The sequence below is a fragment of the Geotrypetes seraphini genome, chromosome 8 (genome assembly GCF_902459505.1).
Source record: "Geotrypetes seraphini chromosome 8, aGeoSer1.1, whole genome shotgun sequence".
Lineage (NCBI taxonomy): Eukaryota > Metazoa > Chordata > Amphibia > Gymnophiona > Dermophiidae > Geotrypetes > Geotrypetes seraphini.
Window position 1 is genome coordinate 77439721 of NC_047091.1, and position 26217 is coordinate 77465937.

The 26217-nt window shown below is 43.0% G+C and overlaps 1 protein-coding gene across 5 annotated transcripts in view; it reads left to right on the forward strand.

Moving 5' to 3' along the window:
* Positions 1–26217, forward strand: part of RCOR2 (REST corepressor 2) — a 95265-nt gene that overhangs the window by 46322 nt on the left and 22726 nt on the right. For all 5 annotated transcript variants that reach the window (XM_033957018.1, XM_033957020.1, XM_033957019.1 and 2 more), the window contains exons 7-10: positions 8836–8905; positions 24139–24357; positions 24480–24557; positions 24894–24951. In XM_033957018.1, coding sequence (XP_033812909.1) covers positions 8836–8905; positions 24139–24357; positions 24480–24557; positions 24894–24951 — 425 coding nt within the window. The remainder of the gene's footprint in view (positions 1–8835; positions 8906–24138; positions 24358–24479; positions 24558–24893; positions 24952–26217) is intronic.

Genomic DNA, 26217 nt, shown 5'->3' on the forward strand with positions numbered 1-26217 from the left:
AAAGTGACGGCAGAAAAAGGCCGAGGCCCATCGAGTCTGCCCACACCGCTGACCCACCCCCCCTATTTAATCACTCTCTGATGACCTTTGCCTCCTAGAGATCCGACATGAGCATCCCATCTGTTCTTAAAATCCGACACGCTGCTGGCCTCGATCACCTGCTCTGGGAGCTTGTTCCAGCTGTCAACCACTCTTTCGGTGAAGAAGTATTTCCTGGTGTCGCCATGAAACTTCCCGCCCTTTATTTTCAGCGGGTGTCCTCTTGTGGCGGAGGGTCCTTTAAGAAGGAAAATATCATCTTCTCCCTCGATACGACCAGTGACATACTTAAACGTCTCAATCATGTCTCCTCTCTCCCTGCGTTCTTCGAGAGAGTATAGCTGCAATTCGTTCAGTCTTTCTTCGTATGATAGATCTTTAAGCCCCGAGACCATCCTGGTGGCCATCCGCTGTACCGACTCGACTCTCAGTACATCTTTTTGGTAATGTGGCCTCCAGAATTGTACGCAGTACTCCAGATGAGGCCTCACCATGGTTCGGTACAAGGGCATTAGGACGTCGGGCTTCCGACTAACAAAGCTTCTCCGGATACAACCCATTAAAGAAAGCTCATCCATCTAAGATCTACGCTGCAGTCCCTCCAGGCTGGGAGGGCCGTACCATGGACAAGTTTGGCCACAGGCTATATCAGAATTCCATGATGGCCAATAGAACTCTCAACTATAATTACATTTTCACTGCTTATTTTAATCACTTCCTCAAAATAATGCCTAAGTTTTTCCAGGCTCTTGAGGAGCAGTGTCTTCCTGAGTTCAAACAGATTATTCGTACTCTGTCACAACTTTGACTCTTCATGTTATAAGCCACGTACGATGCCTTTGAGCTCTCATCCAGAGTTTCTGCCTTTGCGGTGGCTATGCATCGCCTCGCTTGGCTCCGCGTTGTGGACATGGCCCCTAATTTACAGGATCATCTAGCGAACTTGCCTTGCCAAGGGACTGAACTTTTTGATGATTCCATCGAGGCTGCTACAAAGCGTCTCTCTGAACATGAGTGCTCTTTTGCCTCCTTGATTCAGCCGAAGCCTAAGACTCCTTCTGCTCGGCCTTACAAGCCTCCACCACGTCGTTATCCTCAAAAAACGACGCCAGCTTTCTCCAGTCCCCCGCCTAGACATCCACCACAGCAGCAAAGACAGCAGAAACCTCAGACTCCTGCTGCGGCTAAACCAGCTCAGTCATTTTGACATGCTCAGTCTGAGCATACCAACCTCCCTCCATCAGACTTTTCTCTTCTGTCTATTGGAGATCGACTTCACCATTTTTATCACCAGTGGGAGCTGATCACCTCAGATTTCTGGGTTCTCAACATCCTTCAGGAGGGATTCTTACTTCATTTTCTTCAAGTACCTCCAGATCTCCCTCCAAGACAGTTTCCTTCCAGTTCGTTGCAACTTCCCTTTCTCCTTCAGGAAGCTCAGGCTCTTCGCCTTCGAGCGGTCGAGGAGGTTCCCTTAAACCAATGGGACACAGGGTTTTATTCCCATTATTTTCTAGTCCCAAAGAAGATGGGGGATTTGCGACCCATTCTGGACCTCAGAGCCCTCAACAAATTTCTAGTCAAAGAGAAGTTTTGGATGCTTTCTTCACCAACTTTGTATCCCCTGATGGATCAAGGCGATTGGTTATGCTCTCTGGATCTCAAAGAGGCTTACACTCATATCCCAGTCCATCCAGCCTCTCGTAGATATTTAAGATTTTGGGTGAGGAATCTTCATCTACAATACAGAGTTCTTCCTTTTGGATTCGCCTCATCCCCCAGAGTTTTCACGAAGTGTCTGGTGGTGGTGGCTGCAGCCCCTCCGTACCCAGGGTCTTCAAGTTTTTCCATACCTGGATGACTGGCTCATCAAAGCCCCCTCTCTACAACGGGTTATTGCAGCGACCCGACAGACTATTATGTTCCTCCAATGTCTGGGGTTCGAACTCAATTTTCCAAAATCCCAGTTGCACCCCTCTCAAAATCTTCAATTCATTGGGGCCATTATGGACACTGTCTGGCTCAGAGCGTTCCTCCCTCAACCACGACAAGATGTTCTCATTCGTCTTTGCCATCAAGTGTCCCCTCTCGCATCAATTTCAGCAAGACAAATGATGATTCTACTTGGTCACATGGCCTCTACAGTTCACATGACTCCTTTTGCCAGACTTCACCTTCGTATACCTCAGTGGACCCTGGCATCTCAGTGGCAGTAAGCTACCGACCCACTCTCAACCCATTACAGTAACTCTTTTGTTGAGACAATCTCTCCATTGGTGGATGCTCTCTTCCAATCTTTCCAGAGGTTTGCTTTTCCACTCTCTTCCTCTCGCAACATGGAGCCAATATCTACCTCCTTGTCTTCAGTTTTGGATTATTTACTTCACTTATCACACTTGGGCCTCAAGTCTACATCTCTCCGAGTCCATCTTAGTGCGATTACTGCTTTCCATCAGCCTCTTGAGGGGAAACCTCTGTTTGCACATCCTGTGGTTTCCCGCTTCATGAAAGGACTTTTCAATGTTAACCCACTACTCAAACCGCCTCCAGTGGTCTGGGATCTCAATGTCGTCCTGGCTCATTTGATGAAGCCTCTATTTGAATCAACTGATAAGGCTCATCTCAAGTATCTCACTTGGAAAGTCGTCTTTCTCATTGCCCTCATGCCTGCTCGAAGAGTCAGTGAGTTACAAGCCTTAGTTGCAGATCCACCTTTCACAGTTTTCCACCATAACAAGGTGGTCCTCCACATTCATCCCAAATTCTTGCCTAAAGTTGTCTCAGAATTTCATATTAATCAATCTATGGTTCTTCCAGTATTTTTTCCAAAGCCTCATTCTCACCCTGGAGAAGTTGCGCTTCATACTTTGGACTGTAAACATGCCTTGGCTTTCTACTTGCAACGCACTCAACCTCACAGAACAGCCCCACAACTTTTTATCTCCTTCGATCCAAATAAGTTGGGGCATCCTCGAACCATATCCAACTGGATGGCTGCTTGCATCTCCTTCTGCTACGCTCAGGCTGGTCTCCCTCTGCAGGGTCGAATTACAGGCCACAAAGTTAGAGCAATGGCGGCATCTGTAGCTTTCCTCAGATCAACTCCTATTGAGGAAATCTGCAAGGCTGCCACTTGGTCCTCGGTACATACTTTCACCTCTCATTATTGTCTGGATACTTTCTCTAGAAGGGACGGCCATTTTGGCTAGTCCGTTTTACAAAATTTGTTTTCTTAATTTGCCAACTCTTGCTCCCATTACGCTTAGCTTGGAGGTCACCCACATGTTGAGACTATGCTGCCTGCTTGTCCTGGGATAAAGCACAGTTACTTACCGTAACAGTTGTTATCCAGGGACTGCAGGCAGATATTCTCACAACCCACCCACCTCCCCTGGTTGGCTTCTTAGCTAGTTATCTGAACTGAGGTACCTCACAGGAGACGCGTGCCCTAACTCAGGCGGGAAGGCACTCACGCATGCGCGGTGCAGCACTCATAAGCTCTTGAAAGATCTTCAAGCGAGGCTGTCCTCTGCGGGGCTCTGTTGGTGACGTCACCCACATGTTGAGAATATCTGCCTGCTGTCCCTGGATAATAACTGTTACGGTAAGTAACTGTGCTTTTTGGTATCATCCATAAAGAGGCAAATCTTACCTGACAGCCCTTCAGCAACGTCAGTTAAGAACAGGCCCAAGTACTGAACCTTGAAGCACACACTGGTAACATTCCTTTCCTCAGTGATCTCCATTGACCACTGCCCTCTGTCACCTTCCACTCGACCCAGTCCGTCCCACCTTTCCTGACCCAGTCCATCAGTTTGTGGCCCATACCGAAGGCACTCAGTTTATTTGTTAATTGCCTATCTGGAGAGGAACCTCATCCACCCTTCTTCAGTCCTTCGGCTCTACTCCTGACTCTAGAGAAGCATTGGAAAGGTCAGTTAGCGGATCTGCCAGAACTTTCTAAGTTCCTTCAGTACCATTGGACGTACACCATCTGGCCCCATCGTTTGTCCATGTTTAGCTAGCTCCTCATGAACACAATCCTCTGAAAATCAATCAAGGTCTACCACACCTCCAGTCCTATATATTTTTGTCTTCTGTGGTCACAGTGCCATGGTAAAGTTGAGTGGGGGGGTGGATTGCCCTAGATGCCTTCATCACAGAGGGGCGCCAGTGCCTCTCCTCTTCTCTGCCTCCCTATATATCTCTTTAAATGTTCGCCAGCTCGAGGAGCATCTTCTACTTGCGCCGGCGTTTGCTCCCTTATGATGTTACTTCCTGGTCGTGGGACCAGGACATGATGTTAGAAGGGAGCCGATGCCATTGCAAGCAGTGGGTGGAAGATGCTCGCACTGGCGAACATTTCAAGAGGTTTTCGGAGGGTGTGGAGGTACTGAAAGAGTTGGGGGGGGCAGGAAAGAGTCTGTGTGTGTGTGTGGGGGTGCACTGTGCAGCGTTGCCAAGCACCAATGCTCTGGGCAACAACCTGCCTCGCTATGCCCCTGTGCAGTCCCACTCCCAGTGTTTCAGCTGTGAACAAAGAACAGAAATATTTGTTAAGCAATTCAGCCTTATCTTCACCAACTTCTACATAGTTTTCCCCTTCACTTTTGAGTCTCACAATGCTACTTTTGCACTTCTTCCTATCATTAATATATCTAAAAATGTTTTGTTCCCCCATTTTACAATGTTAGCTATTTTTTTCTTCCATTTGCATCTTTGCTTTCCTGACTACTCAACCAATCTCTTAACTTTTCCAGATATTTTGCCTGTCTTCCTCTTTCTGCAATCTTTTATAGTTTATAAAAGCTAACGTCTTTTTTCTTACCTTCTCAGTTACTACTTTGAGAGCCAAAGCGGCCCTCTTTTCTTCTTCCTCTTCCTTACAAAATGGTTTGTTGTCCATACAATAGCTCCTTTTAGTTTTGCCACTGCATTCCTACTTCCAGATGTTCCCATTCAGACAGTTCCTTGATGTAATCACCTATCAGAACAAAGTTAGATTTGTTTTTTTTTAAAGTCTAGAACAGGGGTGTCAAAGTCCCTCCTCGAGGGCCGCAATCCAGTTGGGTTTTCATGATTTCCCCAATGAATATGCATGAGATCTATTTGCATGCACTGTTTTCATTGTATGCTAATAGATCTCATGCATATTCATTGGGGAAATCCTGAAAACCCGACTGGATTGCAGCCCTCGAGGAGGGACTTTGACACCCCTGGTCTAGAACCTTTACTTTTGAATGAGCCCTTTCTACACCTGTCTTAAACAACACCATGTGGTGATCACTGGATGCCAGATGATCATCCACTGTAACATCAGAAACATTTTCCCCACTTGTAAGTACTATGGCCCCATTTCGCGTGGGTTCCATTATCAACTGCTGGAACAGCTCTCCTTGTAGAGAATCCAGGATCTCCCTACTTCTAGAAGACTCCGCAGTAAATATACCCCAATCAATATTTGGCATGTTAAAATCACCTATTAGTAATACTTCCCCTTTTACAACTATATTCTAAATGTTTATTATTAAATCTTTGCAAAAGAAACTCGGATATGTGAAATATCAATAATATAATGTGCCACACTTTCACAAAAATGATAAAGAGGTCACAGATAAATGTAGGCAGTACTGCTTCAGTTTAAGGGGGTGTACCGATCATTAGAGATAAGTTGAAAGTTTTTCATCTATCAATTGCATAGACAGCCCTGCTTATAGTTTTTCAACAGGGAGTGCAATGGAGGTTTTCTGCCAATGAAGTTACCACCCAACCACCGTTATCCACCATTGTGGTGGTGGGAGGGCATTTGTCTGAGGCTTTTTCCTCCATTATTTGAAATATACACCCTCTTAAACTGAAGCAGTACTGCCTACACTTATCTGTGACCAGTGTTCCCGCTAAGCTGCACTGGGGTGCGCTGGCGCACAAAATATTACCTCGCAGCGCACATGTTTCTCGTCACAGCGCACACAGTGTAGAGCACAGTTCTTCAACCGCCGGTCCGCAAACAAAATCTTGCCGGTCCGCGAAGGATTCGGTCCCCGCCGCAACGAAAGGCCGGCGTCAGCTGACTTGCAACTTCCTGTTGCAGTCGCTGTGCCGGGACTCCTGCCTTCGCCGGGACTCCTGCCTTCCACCGCGTTTGCCTCCTGCCTTGTCTCCGCACCTCCAGACCAGCAGCGGCAGCTGTGTATGCTTTTAACTTCGGCACAGAGCTGCCCCTAATCAATAGTTTAGCGCGGTTTCATAAGGCAGCCTCGGGGCCTTTGCTAGGCCGGCCCACATCGCATCATCGAAGCGGGCCGGCTATCAAAGGCCCCGAGGCTGCCTCATGAAACCGCGCTAAACTATTGATTAGGGGCAGCTCTGTGCCGAAGTTAAAAGCATACAGAGCTGCCGCTGCTGGTCTGAACTCTTGGGCCGCTGAAGGAGGGCAAAAAGCAGCTGTCCTGGAGGTTTCCCTTCCTCTCGCCTTTACAGGTTCCTTTTTTCCACCTTTTTTTTTTTTCCTTCAAACGGCAACGGGCCCCAGCATCGACATCAATCAAGTAAGTTCCACTGTCAATCAAGCGGTTCTGCTCGGCCAAAGCTTCCCCTGTGACATGAGCCACCCTCAGGGGAAAGAAAGTGACCCACAAAGGTGAGGGGAAGGGGGGCAGATGATGGAAGTTGGGGGGGGGGGGAGAGAGAGAGAGAGAGAGAAGGGGCAGATGATGGAATGGAGGAGATGAGAGAGAGAGAGAAGGGGACAGATGATGGAAGTGAGAAGAAGGGAGAGAGAGCAGAAGGCAGATGGATGTCAGTTGAGAAGGGAGAGCAGATGCTGAATGGAAGTGGGGAAAGAACACATACTGGATGGAAGGAGGAGATAAATAAAGGGGGAAGAAAATAGTAAGATAATGGAGGGGTGAGGGAAAGGGGTGACAAGCTGTGTGTAGACACAGTGAAAAGAGGGAAACGGGACTAAATAGTAAGAAAGAATTTAATTTAGATGGAGGCAGAAAATAGAGAAGGAAGACCAGAGAAGAAAAGGGAAGAGAGAGCAGAGAATGATCAGATCTGAGTGGAGGAAATGAGAAGAGAGATATGCTAAAAACCACAGGGGGAGGGAAGGATAGAGATGCCAGACCATGAGGGGAACAGAAGGAAGATGATGGATGCTAGACCAAATTGGGGGGTGGGGGGGGGCAGGAGGAGAGATGGCAGGGAAAGACAGACAGTGAATGGAAGGGGCAGATGCTGGACTGAAGAGACAGAGAAGGTTATCATGCTGCTGTACCGGGCCATGGTACGCCCTCACCTGGAGTACTGCGTCCAGCACTGGTACTTTAAGAAGGACACGGTACTACTCGAAAGGATCCAGAGAAGAGCAACTAAAATGGTTAAGGGGCTGGAGGAGTTGCCGTACAGCGAAAGATTAGAGAAACTGGGCCTCTTCTCCCTTGAGCAGAGGAGATTGAGAGGGGACATGATAGAAACATTCAAGGTACTGAAGGGAATAGACTTAGTAGCTAAGGCAGGGAGAACGAGAGGGCACTCTCTAAAGTTGAAAGGGGATAGATTCCATACAAACGTAAGGAAGTTCTGTGGTAGAAAGCAACATATTTATTTGGCTCATAACTTGCTGGCGCCCGATATTTTTAGCTCACAGTGAAAAAAGTTTGCTCACAACACCCGCCCGCTTAGAGGGAACACTGTCTGTGACCTCTTTATCATTTTTGTGAAAGTGTGGCATATTATTAAATCTTTGTCCAGTTCTGTCTGTGAAGGAGGCTTGTATATCACACCAATGTAAATACATTTTCCATTCCCTCTTTCCAAATTGACCCACAGTGCCTCTTCATTACACTGTAGGTCCTGCAATCGTGTGGCTTTAATATGATCTTTTAACATATAACGCCACTCCCACTCCTTTTCTTCTTACCTGTCTTTCCTGAACAGATTATAGCCCCGTATAACTATATCCCAGTCATGGTTCTCTGTAAACCATGTCTCTGTGATAGCCACTGAATCCAATTCCGCCTCTTCCATCAGAGCCTCTAGGTCCAGAACCTTGTTTCGAGCATTAGTATATATGCTTTCCAGACATTGCCCCGTTTTCCCATTTGTGTAGAGGAATTTAGTGATTCACTTACCTGAAGGCTTTGATCACCCTGCCCTAACAATTCTAGTTTAAAGCCCTCTTCGCTAGGTTAGCCAATCTGCTGCTTAAGATGCTTCTTCCCTTCTTTGATAGATGCATACCATCCCTGCTCCTTAACCTCCATCTCTTAGCTGTATTCTGAATTATCCTTCAAAAAAAATAATAGAGAAGTAAAGGCGATCAGAAGTTGATGAACCCCTGTCACATCTCAAAGACTTAAAAATCATAAAATCCTCCTCCAGACATCAGTAAACCTCAGTTGATTCATGTTTCTATTAATAAGCTTAGTTTGTCCTTTTTCATAAGCATGTTGTAGAGAGACAGGGATCGAGTATTTTTTTAATACATGGGATCTGACTGTAATATAAAATGTAACCTTTTATTTCTACAATATACTATCATACAACAAGCTCCTAGTGTTTAAAAATATATTTTTAATTCAATAAATTATGCTCAGTACCCTCACCACCTGCATTTAAGAAGCATCTTAAACTAACATGTATAGGTGCATCAAAAGTAAAATTTATGGGGAATAAACAGGCCAAGAATAGAGAGGATGTGGCAGTTTGGAGAAATGGGGGGAGCTGCTGTTTGAAGCATTTGAACTGGTGCTGTTTCAGATCTTGTTGTAAACTATTCTCACTTCCTTACAGTGATGGGGAGACGCCGGAGGGACGCCGAGGCAGTGATGGAGAGAGCGAGGCAAAGGATGTGAAAAAAGAGGTGAGGATTTAAGTCCCCTCAGAGTGGGAAAACAGATAAAAACAAATGTTAAGCTAGGTGAGGGTAAAAAGGTAGGACTGTACCTAATATTCGTATTCGATTTGATTTGGCCGTGAACAATGATATTCTGGGGCTCTACTGTGCTATATCCTACTGAAATAAACACTTGATCTCTGATTTCACATCATTTCTTTTTTTTATTATGTTAAAGCTCAATGTCCATTATTTGTATTCAGTTTCATATTCGGCTGAGTAATATTTTTCATTATTTGTATTCGGCCGAATAGTAAAATATGCTACCATATATACTCGAATATAAACAGATTTTTGGGCTAAAAAATGGCCCAAAATGGGGGCCTTGGTTTATATTTGAGCCTCCTTTTTGATGATGCTTTTTTCCTCCTCTCCCCACCCGATGATCAACACTGCTATCATCTATCACCTTCCGATGACTGGCACTGCTATCTCCCACCCCTTCGATGACTGGCACTGCTATCTACACCCTCCTCTGATGACCGGCACTGCTGTCTCTTCCCCCGAACCCCCCTTCGATGACCGGTACTGCTGTCTTCCTCCCCCTTTCAATGACCGGCACTGTGTATCTCATACCCCTCCGATGACTGGCACTGCTGTCTCTCTTACCCCTCCGATGACTGGCAGCAAAGGAACAGTGCAGAGGAGGCTGTGGGCAGTGCAAGAGAATTGCATCCATACCGGTGACCTGAAGTTTTCGTAGTGAAGGATGCTTTGGAACTGGGTGAGGAGATCATTTGGTAGAACCAGGGGTGGGTGGGGAGGGAGGGAGAAAGGAGAGATGCTGAATGGGAGGGGCAGAGGGAAGAAGGAAATGGTGCACATGGACGGAAGAGAGGGGAAGAGCTGAAAAGCACTGTTACTTACCATAAAAGGTGTTATCTGGGGACAGCAGGCAGATATTCTCACATGTGGGTGACTTCATCCACGGAGCATGGTATGGACAGTGTCAAAAGTGCATTGCCACTTTAAGTTTTTAGAAACTTCGTGACTGCCTGCACCACGCATGCGTGAGTGCCTTCCAGCTCAACGTTGGCTCACGGTACCTCAGTTCCATAAGCAAGCTAAGAAGCTAACCAGAGTAGGTGGGAGGGATGTGAGACTATTTGCCTGCTGTTCCCGGATAACACCTGTTACTGAAAGTAACTGTGCTTTATCCTAGGACAAACAGGCAGCATATTCTCACCTGCGGAACTCCCTAGTTTGCTGTAATGGGATGGAAGGAGAGTTGGCTATTAAGAAGAAAATACAATCTGTAATAACTGGAATACGATTCTGTAATCCTGGAATAAGATTCTAGACAGTAGTGAGATGTGAATTGAGGACCAAGTAGCTGCTTTGCAAATATCTTCAATAGTAATGTAACGAAAAAAGGCCATTGATGCTGTAACACATCCCTCGAGCTGCAGCCCAGCCTGAGCATAGCAGAAAGAAATACAAGTCACTAACCATGTGGAAATAGTTTTCTTTGTTATAGGCAAGCCCATCTATTAGGGTCAAAAGAGATTAACAGTTGAGGTGAAGTCCTGTCTGACTTAGGGCTAGATTCACTAAAGATAGCAACTCAATCGCTGTTGGCCGATTCTCTGGCCGATTTTCAAACAGATGCAAATCATTTGCATGCAAACCCACCAACATGCGCAGAGCCCTGACAGTAGTGACAGGAGAAGCAGCCTTCTGTCACTTCTGTTAAGGCTTCTGCTTTTAATGGGACAGACTTAAAACATGCACCATCTGTCCCATTAAAAAAGCTGACAATTGCATTCCCCCCCCCCCGAGCCACCATTCCCCTACCCGATAAAATCACTACCTGATTGTCTATTCAAACAAGGACTTGGTTGGAAAGATGCTCCTGAAAGGTTTTTAGAGCATTGTGACTGCTCACAGCTCTGACAGGAATGTCTTTTCTTGAGCAGACCACCAACCTTATGTCCTGAGACCATCCAGGTGGGCTTCCTAAGCCTACGTGGATGTGTCCCTTGTGAGCACTATCTGTTGTGGGGGGATGTGAAACAAACCTCTGGAGAGGTTTGTCTGATTCATGTACCACGGAGAGATTGGCAAAGAGGCGAGGTGACTGTGATCCATTGGGATAATGGATTGAGGGCTTGAGACCATTAAGAGCTGATCTGAGATGAAGTCATGTGAAGGGGATGATATGAACTGTGGATGCCATGTGACCTATGTGTTGCATCATTTGCCTTGCTGAGATGGTTTGTAGAGTGGAGACATGACTGCAAAGATGAAGTAAGATGTCTTGTCTTTGCTGAGGTAGAAAGGCCTGTAGAAGAGTGGTGTTGAGTAGGGCTGCTATGAATTGCAGCAGTTGAGAATGTTGAAGTTGCGATTTGAGGAAGTTGACTTCAAACCCTAGAAGCTGGAGAAAAATTAGTCATATGTGTTGCCGAGTGCATTGCTTGAAGAGATGGAGCTTGTTCCAGATATGGAAACACTTGAAACCTGTGGGTACGTAGGGTTGCTGCCACCACCACAAGGCACTTGGTGAATACTCTTGGAGAAGAAGCTGGACCAAATGGCAGAACTTTGTACTGGAAGTGCTGATGAAGGGTCCCTAAAGATAACAAGCAAAACTTTTTTCACTAAATATTTTTTTAAGGCTTTGATGTTAAGAATTAGACAAAGACCTCCCGTCTTATTTGGAATTAGGAAATACCTGGAGTAGAACCCTTGATTTCTCTGAGAAGGGGAACTACTTCTATGGCATTTAGTTGAAGTAGATGCACCAGGGTGGGAGCCTAAGGCCGCCATTGCGTCGCGGTCCCAGGGAGGAGCAAGAGGACTTTGCGGTTCCTCCTGCTCCCGAAGACTGGTTGTCGCTGGAGCCATACGGAGCAGGAGGGACTGAGCACCCAAACAGGTACGGGGAGGGGGGAAGAGGAACGGGGAGGGGGCGTTCATTTTTTGGGGGGGAGGCAGTCGGAAGTGGGCCCGATGGCAGGAGGGAGTTGGTATCCCTCTTGCCATTTTTTTTGCAATGGCGGCGGGCATTTTGGTTCAGGGAGGGGGCTTTTTATTTCTTTCTTTTTTTTTTTTTTTTTAATCGGGCAGTTATTTTGCATGTGTAATACATGCAAAATATCTGCCCGATTAACCCACCCCCCCATACACACACACAAAAACGGCAGAAGCCCTGGCAGCAGTGACAGGAGGCTGCTTCTTTTGTCACAACTTTCAGGGCTCTGCTCCAACTCAGTCGCTTACTGAGCGATTGAGTCGGGAGTTTGTATGCAAATGATTTGCACCTCCATGCAAATTATTTGCATGCAAAAACGAGAGTGAATCAATCGCTGTTTTAAAATCAGCCAATAGCGATTGAATTGCTATCTTTAGTGAATCTGGGCCTTAGTGTGCTAAGCTTTAGTAAAAGGACCTCTTATAGTTTATTTAATTTGCTATACTGCTTAACTTTATGCAAGAACACAGTAGTGAACAATACGAAACATTAAAACAGGAAAAGAACTCCAAAACCTTGATAGGAAATCACATAATACACAGAATAAAAATAAAAAAGGAATTAGAGAAATTATTTAAATTCAGTGATGTGTATAATAAATAAAAATGAAAAGGCACTGAAGACCAGTCATCCACTTAGGGAGGATTGACTCCAAATGGTACAATAAAATAGTAGGCTTTTAACAAACATTTTGAAGTACTTTAATGACCCCTCCTCTCACAATGTCTTTGGGAGAGAATTCCACAGGGAAAGGGCCAAATACAAAAATGCTCCTGCCCTTGTAGTCAAATCATTAGAGATAATACTTCTGTAATTTCAGTTTTTTATTTATCTAATTATTCAATTGTGTAAACTGTTGTAGATTGTGTATGATTTTACCTATAGAGTAATGTCTTCAGGGAATTCAGTATATTCTGTTTAGTTGCTGGTAATTTCTAGTAAATTGTTCTTGGTTTCTAGATCCTCCTAATGGTTTGATGTTTTTAACTCATTTAAACTATTAGAGGGTCTAAATGAATTCTTTGGACTTGCTTATCTTGATTGAGGCTTCTAAAGATAAGAAGTTCTACATACTGTTCAGCTAATATTCAATATGAATTAATAATTTACTTCAAAATTGAATTGTATTGTGGTTACAAATTATTATTATAGGATTATAATTCATTGTCTTATCTGAATTTATTATAACATAGCGAGAAGCTTGAAGAATGATCTGAAATTTAGCAGTTAAAATTTAATGCTAAGAAATGCAAGGTTAAGCGGGAAAATTTAGGGAAGGATTTTTGGTGCTTAGGGGGAAGACGGAAATCGCTGGTCTAAATGCGTGCACCCAAGCCTTTTTGTTATTTTAAGGGTCGGAGTATGGGAGGATATGAGGGTAATGTTAGACTGGGGTCCTGGATGTGTGTGGAAGATTTATTTTTAAATTTTGTGGGAATGATATTAAGTTTCCAGTCCCAAATAAATATATATATATATATATATCCTATATAATAAAACCCTAAGCGCACATGCGCACTTAGGATTTCGTGTTCCCTGCCGCTGTGGTGTGTGATCCGTGGCAGCCAACCCAGCGGCAGGGAACATTCTGGCCACTCCCCTCCTCCTGCCCTCACTCACCCTGGAAGCCAGGCAAGCTCTCTCCCTGCCCGCGTCCTCGGCAGCGAACACACCTCGGCCCTCACTCGCCACTGCCGCCGCTGCTGCTGAACCTCCTGTAAAGAGCAGCCTGCGATGTTGGCCGGCTTTAGCAAACCTCGCAGGCCGCTCTCCAACTCGGTAGCACGTTCCCTCTGATGCAATCCCGTGCGTCAGAGAGAACGTGCTACTGAGGCTGGAGAGCGGCCTGCGAGGTTCGCTAAAGCCGGCCAACATCGCAAGCTGCTCTTTACAGGAGGATCAGCATCATGAGAGGAGCTGCTGCCGGCACTTTTAAAACTTGAAACAAAAACCTTCGGCCGCAGCAGGCCAGCCCGCAGGAAGGGAAGGGGGAGGGGCCGAACGGAGCAGGCCAGATCGCATTAAGAGAAGGGAGGGGCCAAATGGAGCAGGACAGCTCACAGTAAGAGAAGGGAATTGCTTCACAGGGACCTGGAGGGGAAGGGAAATACCGCTGCTGCTTCTGCAAAGGAAAGTGGGGGGGGAGAAGGGAGTGGTGGAAAATGCTGCTACTACTTCACAGGGACCTGGAGGGGGAGGGAAATAGCGCTGCTGCTTCTGCAAAGGAAAGTGGGGGGGGGGAGGAGAGACAGAAAGAAATACAGACAGACAAAGGAGGCCAGGGAGAGAGAGAGACAGAAATAAAGACAGACAGGGGACCAGAGAGACAGACAGACAGACAAAGGGTGCCAGGGAGAGAGAGAGAAAAATAGCAGGAGGGAGAGAGACAGAAAGAAAGGAAGAAAGAGACAGGAGCAGGGAGAGAGACATAAATAAAGACAGACAGGCATATATTCTAGCACCCGTTAATGTAACGGGCTTAAACACTAGTATATATATATATATATAAAACAAAATGGCTTTAAAATTTTGTTCATTGAATGTTAATGGGCTCAGTCATCCCATCAAGATGGAAAAAAAATCTTACTTTTCTGAAAAAACAACAAGCTGACATATAAGAACTGCCATCTCCAGATCAGACCTTCGGTCCATCAAGTCCGGTGATCCGCACACGCGGAGTCCCAGCCAAGTGTATATCTGGCGTAATTTTAGTCACCCATATCCCTCTATGCCTCTTTTTTACAAGAGACTCATCTGTCGGCAGTAGAATTTACTAAGCTTGAGGGTGGCTGGCTCGATCAAACATTGTTTTTTTGCTCCAGCAATGGGGAAAAAAGCAGGAGTGGCAATTCTGGTAAATAAGAAGATATCTGCTACTTTTGATGACTTATATATTGATCCAATGGGTAGATGGCTTTATGCTAATATGACTACAGGAAATGAAACCCTGATGCTTTTCAATATTTATGCACCTAATACAAAACAGGCGGACTCCAACAAGTAATTCTTTCACTTGCTATGCCTGATTTAATTGTAGCTGGAGACTTCAATGCTGTAGTGGATTCATATATGGATAAACAACCAAGTAGACAACTGAAATCTTTGGGTTTGGATAATCTTATTAACACTTGTGGTTTAAAAGATGGATTCTTCATCCTAATGCTCAAGAGTTTACATTTTGTTTCCAAGTACATAAGTCATTCTCAAGAATAGATTATTTTTGGCATCAAATCATTTAATTCATCAGGTTGCAAATGCTAACATAGATCCTTTTATTGCCACGGATCATGCAGGTATTTGGATTAATTATCAATTTACTAATGAAGACTCCCAGAGACTTGTTTGGAGATTCAATAATGCACTGCTTGCTGACTCAAAATTTCTTGAGGAAATTCAAATAAAAATAATAGTTTTTTTCAGTTTAATACTTCTGATGAGATATCTTTGGAAACTCTATTGAATGCCTTTAAGGCAACCTTAAGAGGACAGATTATAGCCTATTCAGCTCATATTAGGAAATTACTTAAGACTTGAGTTTTCAAATTTAGAAATGACCATCACTGATTTAGAATCCAAATTAGCTTTACAATGGGATCAAGTAATTTTAAATGCCTTGGTGAAAGCTAAATACAAATATAATTCTATTTGTACACAATTGGCTAGGAAAGATTTTTTCTTCAGCAAGCAGTGTATTATGGAAATTCAAATAAAGTAGGAAGAGTATTGGCGAATTATCTTAAGAAGCGGAGAGAAAAGATTATGGCCATTAAAGATAAAAAAGGCAAAGTTTATACCAATATATCTGATGTTTTATACCAATTTAGGAAATATTATAAAGCTTTATATTCTTCTGAGCTAAATTTCAATAACGAGAATAAAGGATGAGAATTTTTACAGTCTATTCTTGGGCCCAAAATTCCAGAGCGTGTAAAGGAATCTCTTGATGCGCCTATATTTTTTTCAGAACTCCAATCAGCATTGAAGTCTCTTAGAGCAGGATCCGCTCCGGGTGGTGATGGATATACTGTGGAGTTGTTCAAATCCTTTCAAAATATACTGTTGCCTCATAGGTTCTGGATTTATTCGGATGATTCAAGCCTTGTATAGTTCCCCCTCAGCTAGACTTTATATAAATAATACATTTTCTGAGCGATTTTGTTTAGAGAGGGGAGTTCGACAGGGATAACCTTATCTCCTCTGCTCTTTGATATTGCTTTGGAACCCTTGTTAGCTATTCGGCAGGCAGAGGAGATACAGGGAATACCATATGTAGGTCGAAGCTATAAAGTTTCGGCTTATGCAGATGATATATTGCTTCATTTAGTGAATCCTGAATTAACTATCCTGTATTTATTACAATTGATAGACCATTTTGGAAAATTTTCTGGGTACAAGATAAATTGGAGTAAATCAGAGTTTCTTCCTTTGAATGTTCATTCCGTTTCTTTGGAAGGAAGAGGGTAAAAAATATTTAAGAGTAATGATACAAAAAACTCTGGAAGATACCATGTTGGTAAATGAAAGATCCTTACTGTTGAAGGTCAAAGAAATGTGTGAGCAATGGAATCCACTACATTTTTTCTGGTGGGGGAGAGTCCAAACTTTGAAAATGATGATTTTGCCTGTAGTTTGTTACCAAATGAGTATGATACCAATTTATTTTCAATCATCTTTTTACAAAAAATTAAATGGGATTCTTTCAAAATTTGTATGCTTGGTAAAAATCCTAGAATAGCCTTAGTATCGTTACAACAGTCTAAATCGATGGGAGGGGTAAATTTTCCAAATTTTTATAGGTATCATCAAGCTTTTATCTTGCGTCAGGGTATGTATTGGATCCTTCCTGAACTCCCGTTTAAACGCACAAGCAAGGAAAAGCTAAGTTATTTACTAAATCACTCCATGAAAATATCTAAAGTTTAAAAGGTTTACCTAGATGAAAGAGTAGGGGATAGACCAATGAGGAGGCTAGCTATGTTGGAAATTCTGTACAATAGATTTATTCTGTACAGAAGTAGCCGCTGAGGTCTTATCCCATAATATATAAATGAAATGAACGAGATGAGAAATAGTTGTTGAAATGAAGATAAAATACCTACTATGAAATATTGAGGTATATTAAAAGATGTATTCCTAATCTCCTTCATATATTAATAAATGAGGATATTTATATTGATGAATCCACTTCATTTAAAACATATCTTGAGTATCAGGCTTCCTAGAATTTATAAGGACAATATTATTTTTCATTCAACCTGGACTACGTTAAAATTTATTGATCGTTTAACTCCAATCCAGATACAGAAAACAAATTGCCTGTCCCTTTGGTTAAGCTCCAAGATCATGATAGGCAATTCAAAGATCCTTTGGAAACATTGGCTAAAAGCAGGCATTCAAACCTTAAATGATGCCATTACGGATGATAATTTGGCCTCTTTAATTCAATTACAACAATTGTTTAATATTTCAAAAACTCAAGGTTTTAAGTGGATGCAGTTAAAACAAGCCATTCAGAAAGGGTTCCCTTAATGGCGTACTTTGGTAAGTCAACACAGTCTGCCAGCCATATGTTTCTAAGTGGATTTTCAGGGTCATCAGGCTGCCAAATGGTATAAATTAATATGTGAATATCTTACAAAAACACCAAAAACAAGCTTACGAGATATTTGTAGCATAGAAACACAGCTGAATATTTCTGCTATTCAATGGTCACGGATTTGAACCTGATGGATGAGTTGTACAGCTTCAGCATCTATGAGGCAAACTTTGTTTTTTTTTATATAGAAGATTTTGGACTCCAGTTTAATTGCAAAAATTGGACCACCTTGTATTTTATTGTCCGTTGATACTTAACTTCTGGATGTCAATTTGGGGGAAAATTAATTTTGTTCTAGGAGTGAATATTCCGTTGTCATATGATGTAATTCTATTTGGGACATTGTTAACATCTAATAGTCCAATTGATAAACATAAAAGTAGACTTCTTATTATAATGACTGGGGTGGCCATTCAATTGATCACGAGAAATTGGAAAAATTGGGACCGTTTAAATTTTATCTTTTGGTGGGAAACACTTTGCTTATACTATCGTTATGAAAGAATGTTAGCGGAACAATCTGGGAAAATTAAAAACTTTAAAGAAATTTGGAGTCCATTAGAGACCTTTGTTAAACAAATTAATGATTAGTAATTCATTAGATTAAGGGCTCCTTTTATGAAGGTGCACTAGTGTTTTTAGTGCATGCTACAATGCTGCGTGTGCTAACCCCACGCTACACGGAAAATACTAACGCCAGCTCTATGAAGGCTAGCGTCTAGTGCGCGGGGCATTGTAGCGTGCGCTAAAACAGTTAGCGCATCTTTGTAAAAGGAGCCCTAACTTTTCTTTGCACACACATCCAAGGAGGGAGGGAGGTTTGGGTAATTTGTTTTAGTAATTTGCAAATATGTAAGTGCTGGGTTTTTTGAATTCTGTGAATGTATACTGTTTGCACTTTTTATCTGCTTAGAAAATCAATAAAGATTTACCAAAAAAAGTGTTCTGTCTCTTTAAAACTTCTTAAGAAGCTTTGATACTGCCCACAATGCACATGCACGAGTGCCTTCCCACCTGATTTCGGCTTGCAGTTCCTCAGTTCTTCGTTTTTCACAGAATGAAGAAGCTGGTTTTGGACTCTATCCAATTTAGTTGCCTTCCCAGTCAACTTAATTTTGACCTTTTTGGCATTTTTCTTTTGTTTTTATAAACTTTCTTTTCTTCGGTTCTTAAAATATATATAAAAATATATATATATATTCCTCAGTTAGGCCTTCGGGCCCTTTTTCTCTGTTTCATTTTTTTTTCCCCCCCAAAGTACATTTCGTTCTCGGTTTGCAACCAATGTGGGTGTTTTTTTTTACCTTGCCACCGAGATTTTTTCTCTAATGTAGAGGCCTTCTAGCGGGTTCATAAAGTGCACTCACTGCCAGCAGTCTATCTCCATCACTGACCCACACAGCTGGTACATTCAGTGTCTGGGGCCAGAGCACCAAGTAGACACGTGTATCTGCTGTTCTACCTTACAAAAATGCTCTCTTAAGGCTCAATGCATCCAGCAAGAGAAGCTGTTTGGACTGGCCATGGCCTCTGGAGACAAATCAATGGCTGTATCTCCTTCTGGGCGTGCTTCCTCATCGAGGTCCTTCACCCCTCAACACCCTGCCGCACCGATGGTACTGGCGGTTGAGTCAACGGTACTGAGTGCAGTCCTTCTAGGACCAACTTAAGAAGTTTTCCAAAGGGACCTTGCTGGCCTATTTAAGCTGTATGCAGCACCGGTGCTTGCATCAACTTCCTCGGTACAGGTCCAGACTGAGCATGGCACATCAATGTCCCTGGGTACTGAATCCATCACTCCATATAAACATCGATGGACATAGAGATCCTATGGTACCAATGCTCGCTCTTTGAAATCCAAGAGAACATTACATGGTACCGATTCACATTCACCTTTGTGAAGATCTTAACTTGCATCTTCTCGACGTCGACCTTCGTCTTCATCATCATCTGACCGGTACCAATGTCATTGAAGGAGCTCTTCTCAACGTTCTCACAGTCATCATGCTCCTCAGACCAGGAAACATCTCTATTCTCCTTCCTATAGAGAATTTACTGGAGTAGGGGACCATGATTCTGATCTCTAAGTACAAAATATTGATTCTGTTCTTGAGCCCCACGTTATCTGCGCCAGAGTCGTAAGGCTTCACATCAGATCCATCTCCTCCACTGCCAAGACACAGATCTCTTCCAGAAGGACTAACTTTCCCTAAATTCATCAGGCAGATGGGGAAAGCTTTGCCTGTTAAACTGGAGTCAGATATTAAGCCCAGAGCAGAACTCCTTGAGACGCTAGATTTTGACGAAACTCCTAAAGTGCTTCTCAAATTGTCTTAAGGAAGCTATGTTTAAGAACTGGGAGACTCCTCTCACCCTTCCTATAGCTTCAAGAAAAATTGACTCTCTGTACAGAATACAATTATGTCCCAGCTTTGATAAGCCACAATTGTAGCACAAGATTTTGCTGGTTGAATCCACTCTTAAAAATTCCTCCAATACAAGAGTATATGCTACTGTATCACCAGGGCGTGAAGACCACACCATGGATAAGTTTGGGCATCACTTCTTCCAGAACTACATTGACCAGCAGAATTCTCAGCTATAATTTCTTTGTCATTCTATCTTAAAACAACTCATAAAGAGACTGGCTGATTTTGAACAATACATTCCATTTGAATGACTTCCAGAGTTCCAGGAAACTACTCATAGCCTACTTCAAACTAGAAAATTTATGACAAGATCAGCTTTTGATGCCTTTGATGTGACATCTAGAGCATTGGTTATGTCTATTGCTATGAGACGTCTTGCATGGCTGCGAGTCTCTGATATAAATGTTCAAGATTGTTTAGCAAATATTCCCTGTCTAGGTGAAGAGCTATTTGAGAACAAGATTGAGGCTGCAACACAGACTTACTCGATATGAACAGAGCTGTACCACCTTAATGGGGGTCTAAGACTCAACCATCTAAATCTTCCCAGAGACCGCCTTCCTCTTCAAATAAGAGGCTGTGAGGGAGTCGGGGATTCCCCCTCACGAGTGATGTTATGTCAGTGGACAGTAGAGGGCGCTGGCCAATTAGTGGGTAAACTAAAGGGTCCAGAATGCATTGGGCTCTGTAGCTCAGAGCTCAACCCTCATCCAGCAGGTGGCACTGAACTGCATGAACAGGCTACCCTGCTGAGTCATGGGGTGGAACCCAGGCAGGAGGAGCTTCATATGCCCAGTCTGGGATTCAATCTGGGAGGTCCATGTGAGAGGTCCTTAGGAAGGTGAGAGCCTCCACAAAGAGACTTCCTGGAGCAGAGAAGACTCAGAAACAGTGGGTTAAGGAGAACCCTGGGGGAAGCTGAGAAGACTGGAAAGGATTGCTTGGAAGAGCTGATATGGTGATTGGTGTTGTGCTTGGCTGGATGAGAAGCCTGCTGAATGTATTGGAAGCTTAGACAGGTAAAGGTGCTGGCTAAGGTAAGCCAATTATTATTTGGTTGAGGCTATGTGCTGAAGAGCCTAACACTGCTGGGAAGGAACAGCTAATGTCTGGTGTGGCTGAGTTATGCCACGCAGGTTTTGAAATTGCTGAGAGCCGATTAACTGACTAAACACTGAATGTGAATTGATACTGTCTATAAAACAAACAGTTACACTGGACTAAGAGACTGAACTTAAAGTATAGAGTGTTGGTTTCTCTGAGCTTGTGAAGGAACAGACTCAGGTCCTGTATACCAATAAAAGTGTTCATTATAACTTAAAAAGTGTCTAGAAGTGTATATGTGTGTGAATACAGAGAGGGTTGTTAGAAAACCTGGTCGGAGCACTGCAGGTCCTGGCAATGTGATGGGAAAATGACTGCTCGTTTCATCACAGAGGCATTATCCAACAAGCTTGTCCTCTTCCAAACCCTACCACAAAAGAGGCAAAAATCACAGATGCCTCAGACTTCTGCTCCTCAAAAATTAACTCAGGCTTTTTAATCATACCTCCCTGGTACCTTTTTAAATTCCTCCCTTCTTAGATGGCTGCCTCATCTATTTCCCAGCCAGTGGCGCACAGGCCAGAAGTGCAGAGATCAGGAACAAGCCCTCCGCACTCGTGCTTGCACCCATCTCGGAATGGATGCAGTCAGTTCTCACAAGTCCTGCAAGAGCTGACTGCAGCCATTCGGAGATTGACACAGGCCCAGGTGGAAGCGCGGAGGGCTTGCTCCTGATCTCTGTGCTTCTGGCCTGTGCGTCACTGGCTGGGAAATATGCTGGACCACCAGGTACGAAGGCAGCGGGCAGGTTTAAAACATGTGGTGGGGGGGGGAGGTTAAAGGATTCGGCAGTGGGCTTAACAAATTTGTATCTTCGCTTCATAAGATACACTTACATTTCCACCCCCTTTTTGGGAGGTGAAAAAAGTGCGTCTTATGGAGCGAAAAATACAGTATGTGTTTTATATAGGAAACCCATATGTTGCCCTCTAGGGAATATCTTCTCTCCCAGAGTAGATATCAGAGAATATATTTAGCATCTAATAAGTCTTCCAATAGAAAAGTGAATGGGGTGGTATTTTGTTATCTAATGGACTGCCCTGGGAAATTGTGAATGAAGGATAAGGAAGGTAGGTTTATATTATTAATAGTGTGGTATAGAGACTTAGAATATACATTAGTAAACATCTATGCACCCAATGATCATCAAGGAATTTTTTTATGACCACTTGAGTGAGCTTTATTTGCAAAATTCTAGCGGTCATATTTTGCTAGGAGGTGACTTTAACTTAACTTTAGATCCATCTCTTGATAATTCTGTTGGCATGTCTGTGTGGGCCGTCCATTAAAATGCTGGACCTTCCCACATTTAAAGGGCTTGTTTTGGATGTTTTGATTTTCAAAAATGACCCCCCAAAAAGACCTTCCAGTCACATAAAGCAATATTAAACCAGCAACGGTAGGTCTTGTCATACCTATGAGCTAGAATCAGTATGTTAAACAGCATTCTATAATGCACTGGTTACCAATGATAATACTGTATAAGTAAAATTGGTTACATGAGTGAACCTATGTGCCCGCCTCAACAACCTAATCGCAGTATTCTGCAAAGTATGTAACTTTTTTACATGGATACTCACAAGTCCTGCTAAAACAACATTTGCATAGTCAAACTGAGACATAGGGCATGAACAAGTGTATGAAAGATTACATCATCAAAGAAACCTCTGATAGCTCGCAACTCACAAATTGTGAAACAACCCTTACATACTACTGTATAACAGACAAAAGTAAGTTGGAAGTCTGAAGACCCCAAAAACTTAAATTTATCTATCTGTTTATTTTATTTGTTTTCTATCCTGTTTTCCCCAACAAACTCAGAACGGGTTACAAGTTAACATACATAAATAATATACAGTTAATGGCTTATAATTTTCCATAGTTATACTGCAAGATTTTCAATACAAGTTTTTATCCTAAGGTGACACATACTGAGGATCTAGTACCAATATATATTTCTTTGTAATCCACCATCCATAGGCAGGGGAGTTAGGAGAAGAGGTATGTTTAAATTGCTTTCCTAAAGTTCAAGGGATCTGATCTGTAAGGGCAGTTGATTCCAATGGCTCTACAGTCATTACAGGCATGCCAAAAAGCATCCACACCTTGTGGCCTTTTCAATCTATTTTATATGCATAGATATTCCTTGAGAAATGTCTCTAATAACATATTGCATGAGTCTTGGGAGCATGACGTATTGATTCAGGCAGCCTGTTCCAGGCATACAGCGTGATAAGAAAGAAGAGGCGGAGTCTGGAGTTGGCAGTGGAGGAGAAGGTTACAGATAAAAGGGACTTACCTGATGAACGGAGTTCGGGAGGGAGGGGGGAAAGCATAGGATGGAGGTATAACTGAGGCGAGATATTGAGGAGCTATAGAGTGAATGTACTTGTAAATCATTAAAAGGAGTTTGAACTGTATTCGGAAATGGATGGGGAGCCAATGAAGTGACTTGAGGAGAGAGGTAATATGAGAAAAGCAGTTTTCACGGAATATGGGTTGTGCAGCAGCATTTTGAATGGATTGAAGGGGTGAGAGACAGATGCGCGGGAGGCCTAAGAGGAGTACGTTGCAGTAGTCTTAAGCGTGAGGTGATGAGAGCATGGATAAGGGTTTTGGTAGTGTGTTCAGAAAGGAGAGGTTGGATTTTGGTAATACTGTAGAGGAGGAAGTGACAGGTTTTAGCAGTTTATTGGATCGAGCAGAGGAGAGAGAGGAGTCAAAGATTACCCCGAGGTTGCGAGCTGATGAGACAGGTACTTATTTTGTACCCTGGGCAATGGAGGATTAAGTGACTTGCCGGGGTCACAAGGAGCAGCGTTGGGATTCAATCTCACAACATCAGGGTGCTTTCCCATTCTACCACCAGGCCACTCCTCGCCTCCAGATACTGTATATATAAGTTTTAAAATAATAGTAATAACCATAATAATAATCCATTACAGTTTTGGCAAATGGGTCCTAAAAAGATGTGGATAGCAGATGAGGGCATCAAATACACTTCTGTGCTTTAACAGATGCATTTCTGTTTGAAGGTACAAGACAGATGCTGCTGCCTTGTTTCACCATTTCTTAATTTTATCTCTCTTTCTCCCAGCAACCCGTGTATCAGAAACACATCACTTGCAAACCAGGCCCAATCAGAAAAGAACCACAGATCTCGCAGTACCGTCATCACCCTCTGCGTTCCCGCCGACGGCCTCCCAAAGGAATGTACCTAAGCCCAAGTGACATCAATACAGTTACTGCTAGTCCAGACATGTCTCTGATGAGCCTCCGGCACCTGGATGTCCAGCTAGTGTCCCTGAAACGTCAGGTAAAGTCACTAGCACTGGAGTATCAAAAATGGAAAGCCTGCTTGTTCTCCTTCACTTCCCAACTATGTGATGTTTGTATTCTCTTTCTTGCTCTCATGGTATTTCTTCCTTTGTCCATCAGGTGCAAAGCATTAAACAGATTACAAGCAGCTTGAAACATATCCTGGATGGAGGCATTGACAATCTGCGGCCCTTGGAGGTAGGACCTACACCTGGAAGCATGGACTGCATGGTCTGTATTTGGGGGGTAGAGGTGAGGAGTACCACACTCTGGAGCTTAGTTAAAGTGGTGTAGATGTTGGGGGGAGGGAACACCTCTGCCTTAAATCATGACTGAGTTCTATTTCACTCAGTATAGAGACTGCAGTTAGTTCCACCCCAGAAGTGGCTGCATGTTGGATGTAGTTTGTTTGCACAGCTGCTGCTTTTAGCTTCCTCTATGGCTGTTGCTTTTAGCTTCCTCTGTGGCTATAGGCCAAGACTGCGTTACACTCCCCACACCCTCCACCTATTAAATATGGCTCATTTATTGCAGGCAAACATGAAGGTGACCTCACGTTGGACAACAGAAGAACAGCTCCTAGCAGTGCAAGGTAAGTACAGCTCCCCCTACCTACCATAGAACATGGTTTATATTTATTAGAATTTGATATCTTACAATTTACAACAGATAATGCAGCTTACAAAACACAAATCAATTAAAAACAAGAAAAGAATGCCATTATCAATAAAAAAGACCTAACCTATATTTTTTTAAAATTTAAAAAACCTGTTTTTGATGGGGTCTCCTGAATGCAGTCTTCTCATGTCCACCAACAATGTAAGAATTACAACAGATTAAATGCCAAATTTTTTAAAAAAATGTTTTCAATATAGACTTAAATTTAAGAAAAGTTAATTTCAAATAACTTGTGGGATGTCATTCCATAAAAATGGGGATAAAAAGAAAAAATCTGAAATACAAGTTAATTCATAATGATCCATTTTCAGTGAAGGAAATACTAGTCTCTGAGAGTCAACTGACTGTAATGCATGTGTGTGGTGGAGCTGCACAATGTAAAGCTTTAAAAGTCAAAGAATTTTAAATTTAAGTCTATAGTATATAGTCTAATCTAATCTTCTATTTGTGTGTCACACATACCTATTCAGGCGCTAGGTGACATTCAGAGAGGGGTTGAAAGGGGATCAGGAGGAGGGACTAAAAGGGGCCTTGAAAGAGGGGGAGGGTAAGAGAGGGACAAGAAATCATAGTTGTCTAGGAGCTCATCTAGCGAAAGAGGTGGAAAAATTCATTTCTAAGAAGTCAAGTAGGTTTAGCTGTCAAAGAGGAAGGTTTTCAGTTTTTTTCAGAAATGTATGTTTAGTTTCTTTTCTGATCATTTCTGGCAGGTTATTCCATGTTTTTACTCCTATGAATGTAAGCATGGAGTGGAACAAATGTCTATAATGGAGATTTTTTTTGTGGCAGGTAGATTCAACTGTATTCTGTTTGAGTCTCCTGGAGGTAGACCAGGCCGTTGAGAATAGTTGGGTGAGAAGAGTGGCTGAGTATCCGTGGATTATGTGGTGTAGGACGCATGATGTTTTGAAGAATATTCGTGATGAAATTGGTAGCCAGTGTAATTGTTTGAGGTAGGCTGAGATCGAATAGTATTTCTTTAGGATGAAGATAAGTCTAACAGCTGTGTTCTGAATGAGCTGCAGTTTGTGAACTAGAGTGGAGTTGATCCCCAAGTATGCTGAGTTGCAGTAGTCCAGCTGGGGTAGTACCATCAGCTGGATAATCAGAGCAAAATGATGTTGGTGGAAGTATGGCTTAATAAGTCTTAGTTGGCGCATAGTGAAGATGGTCTTTTTCA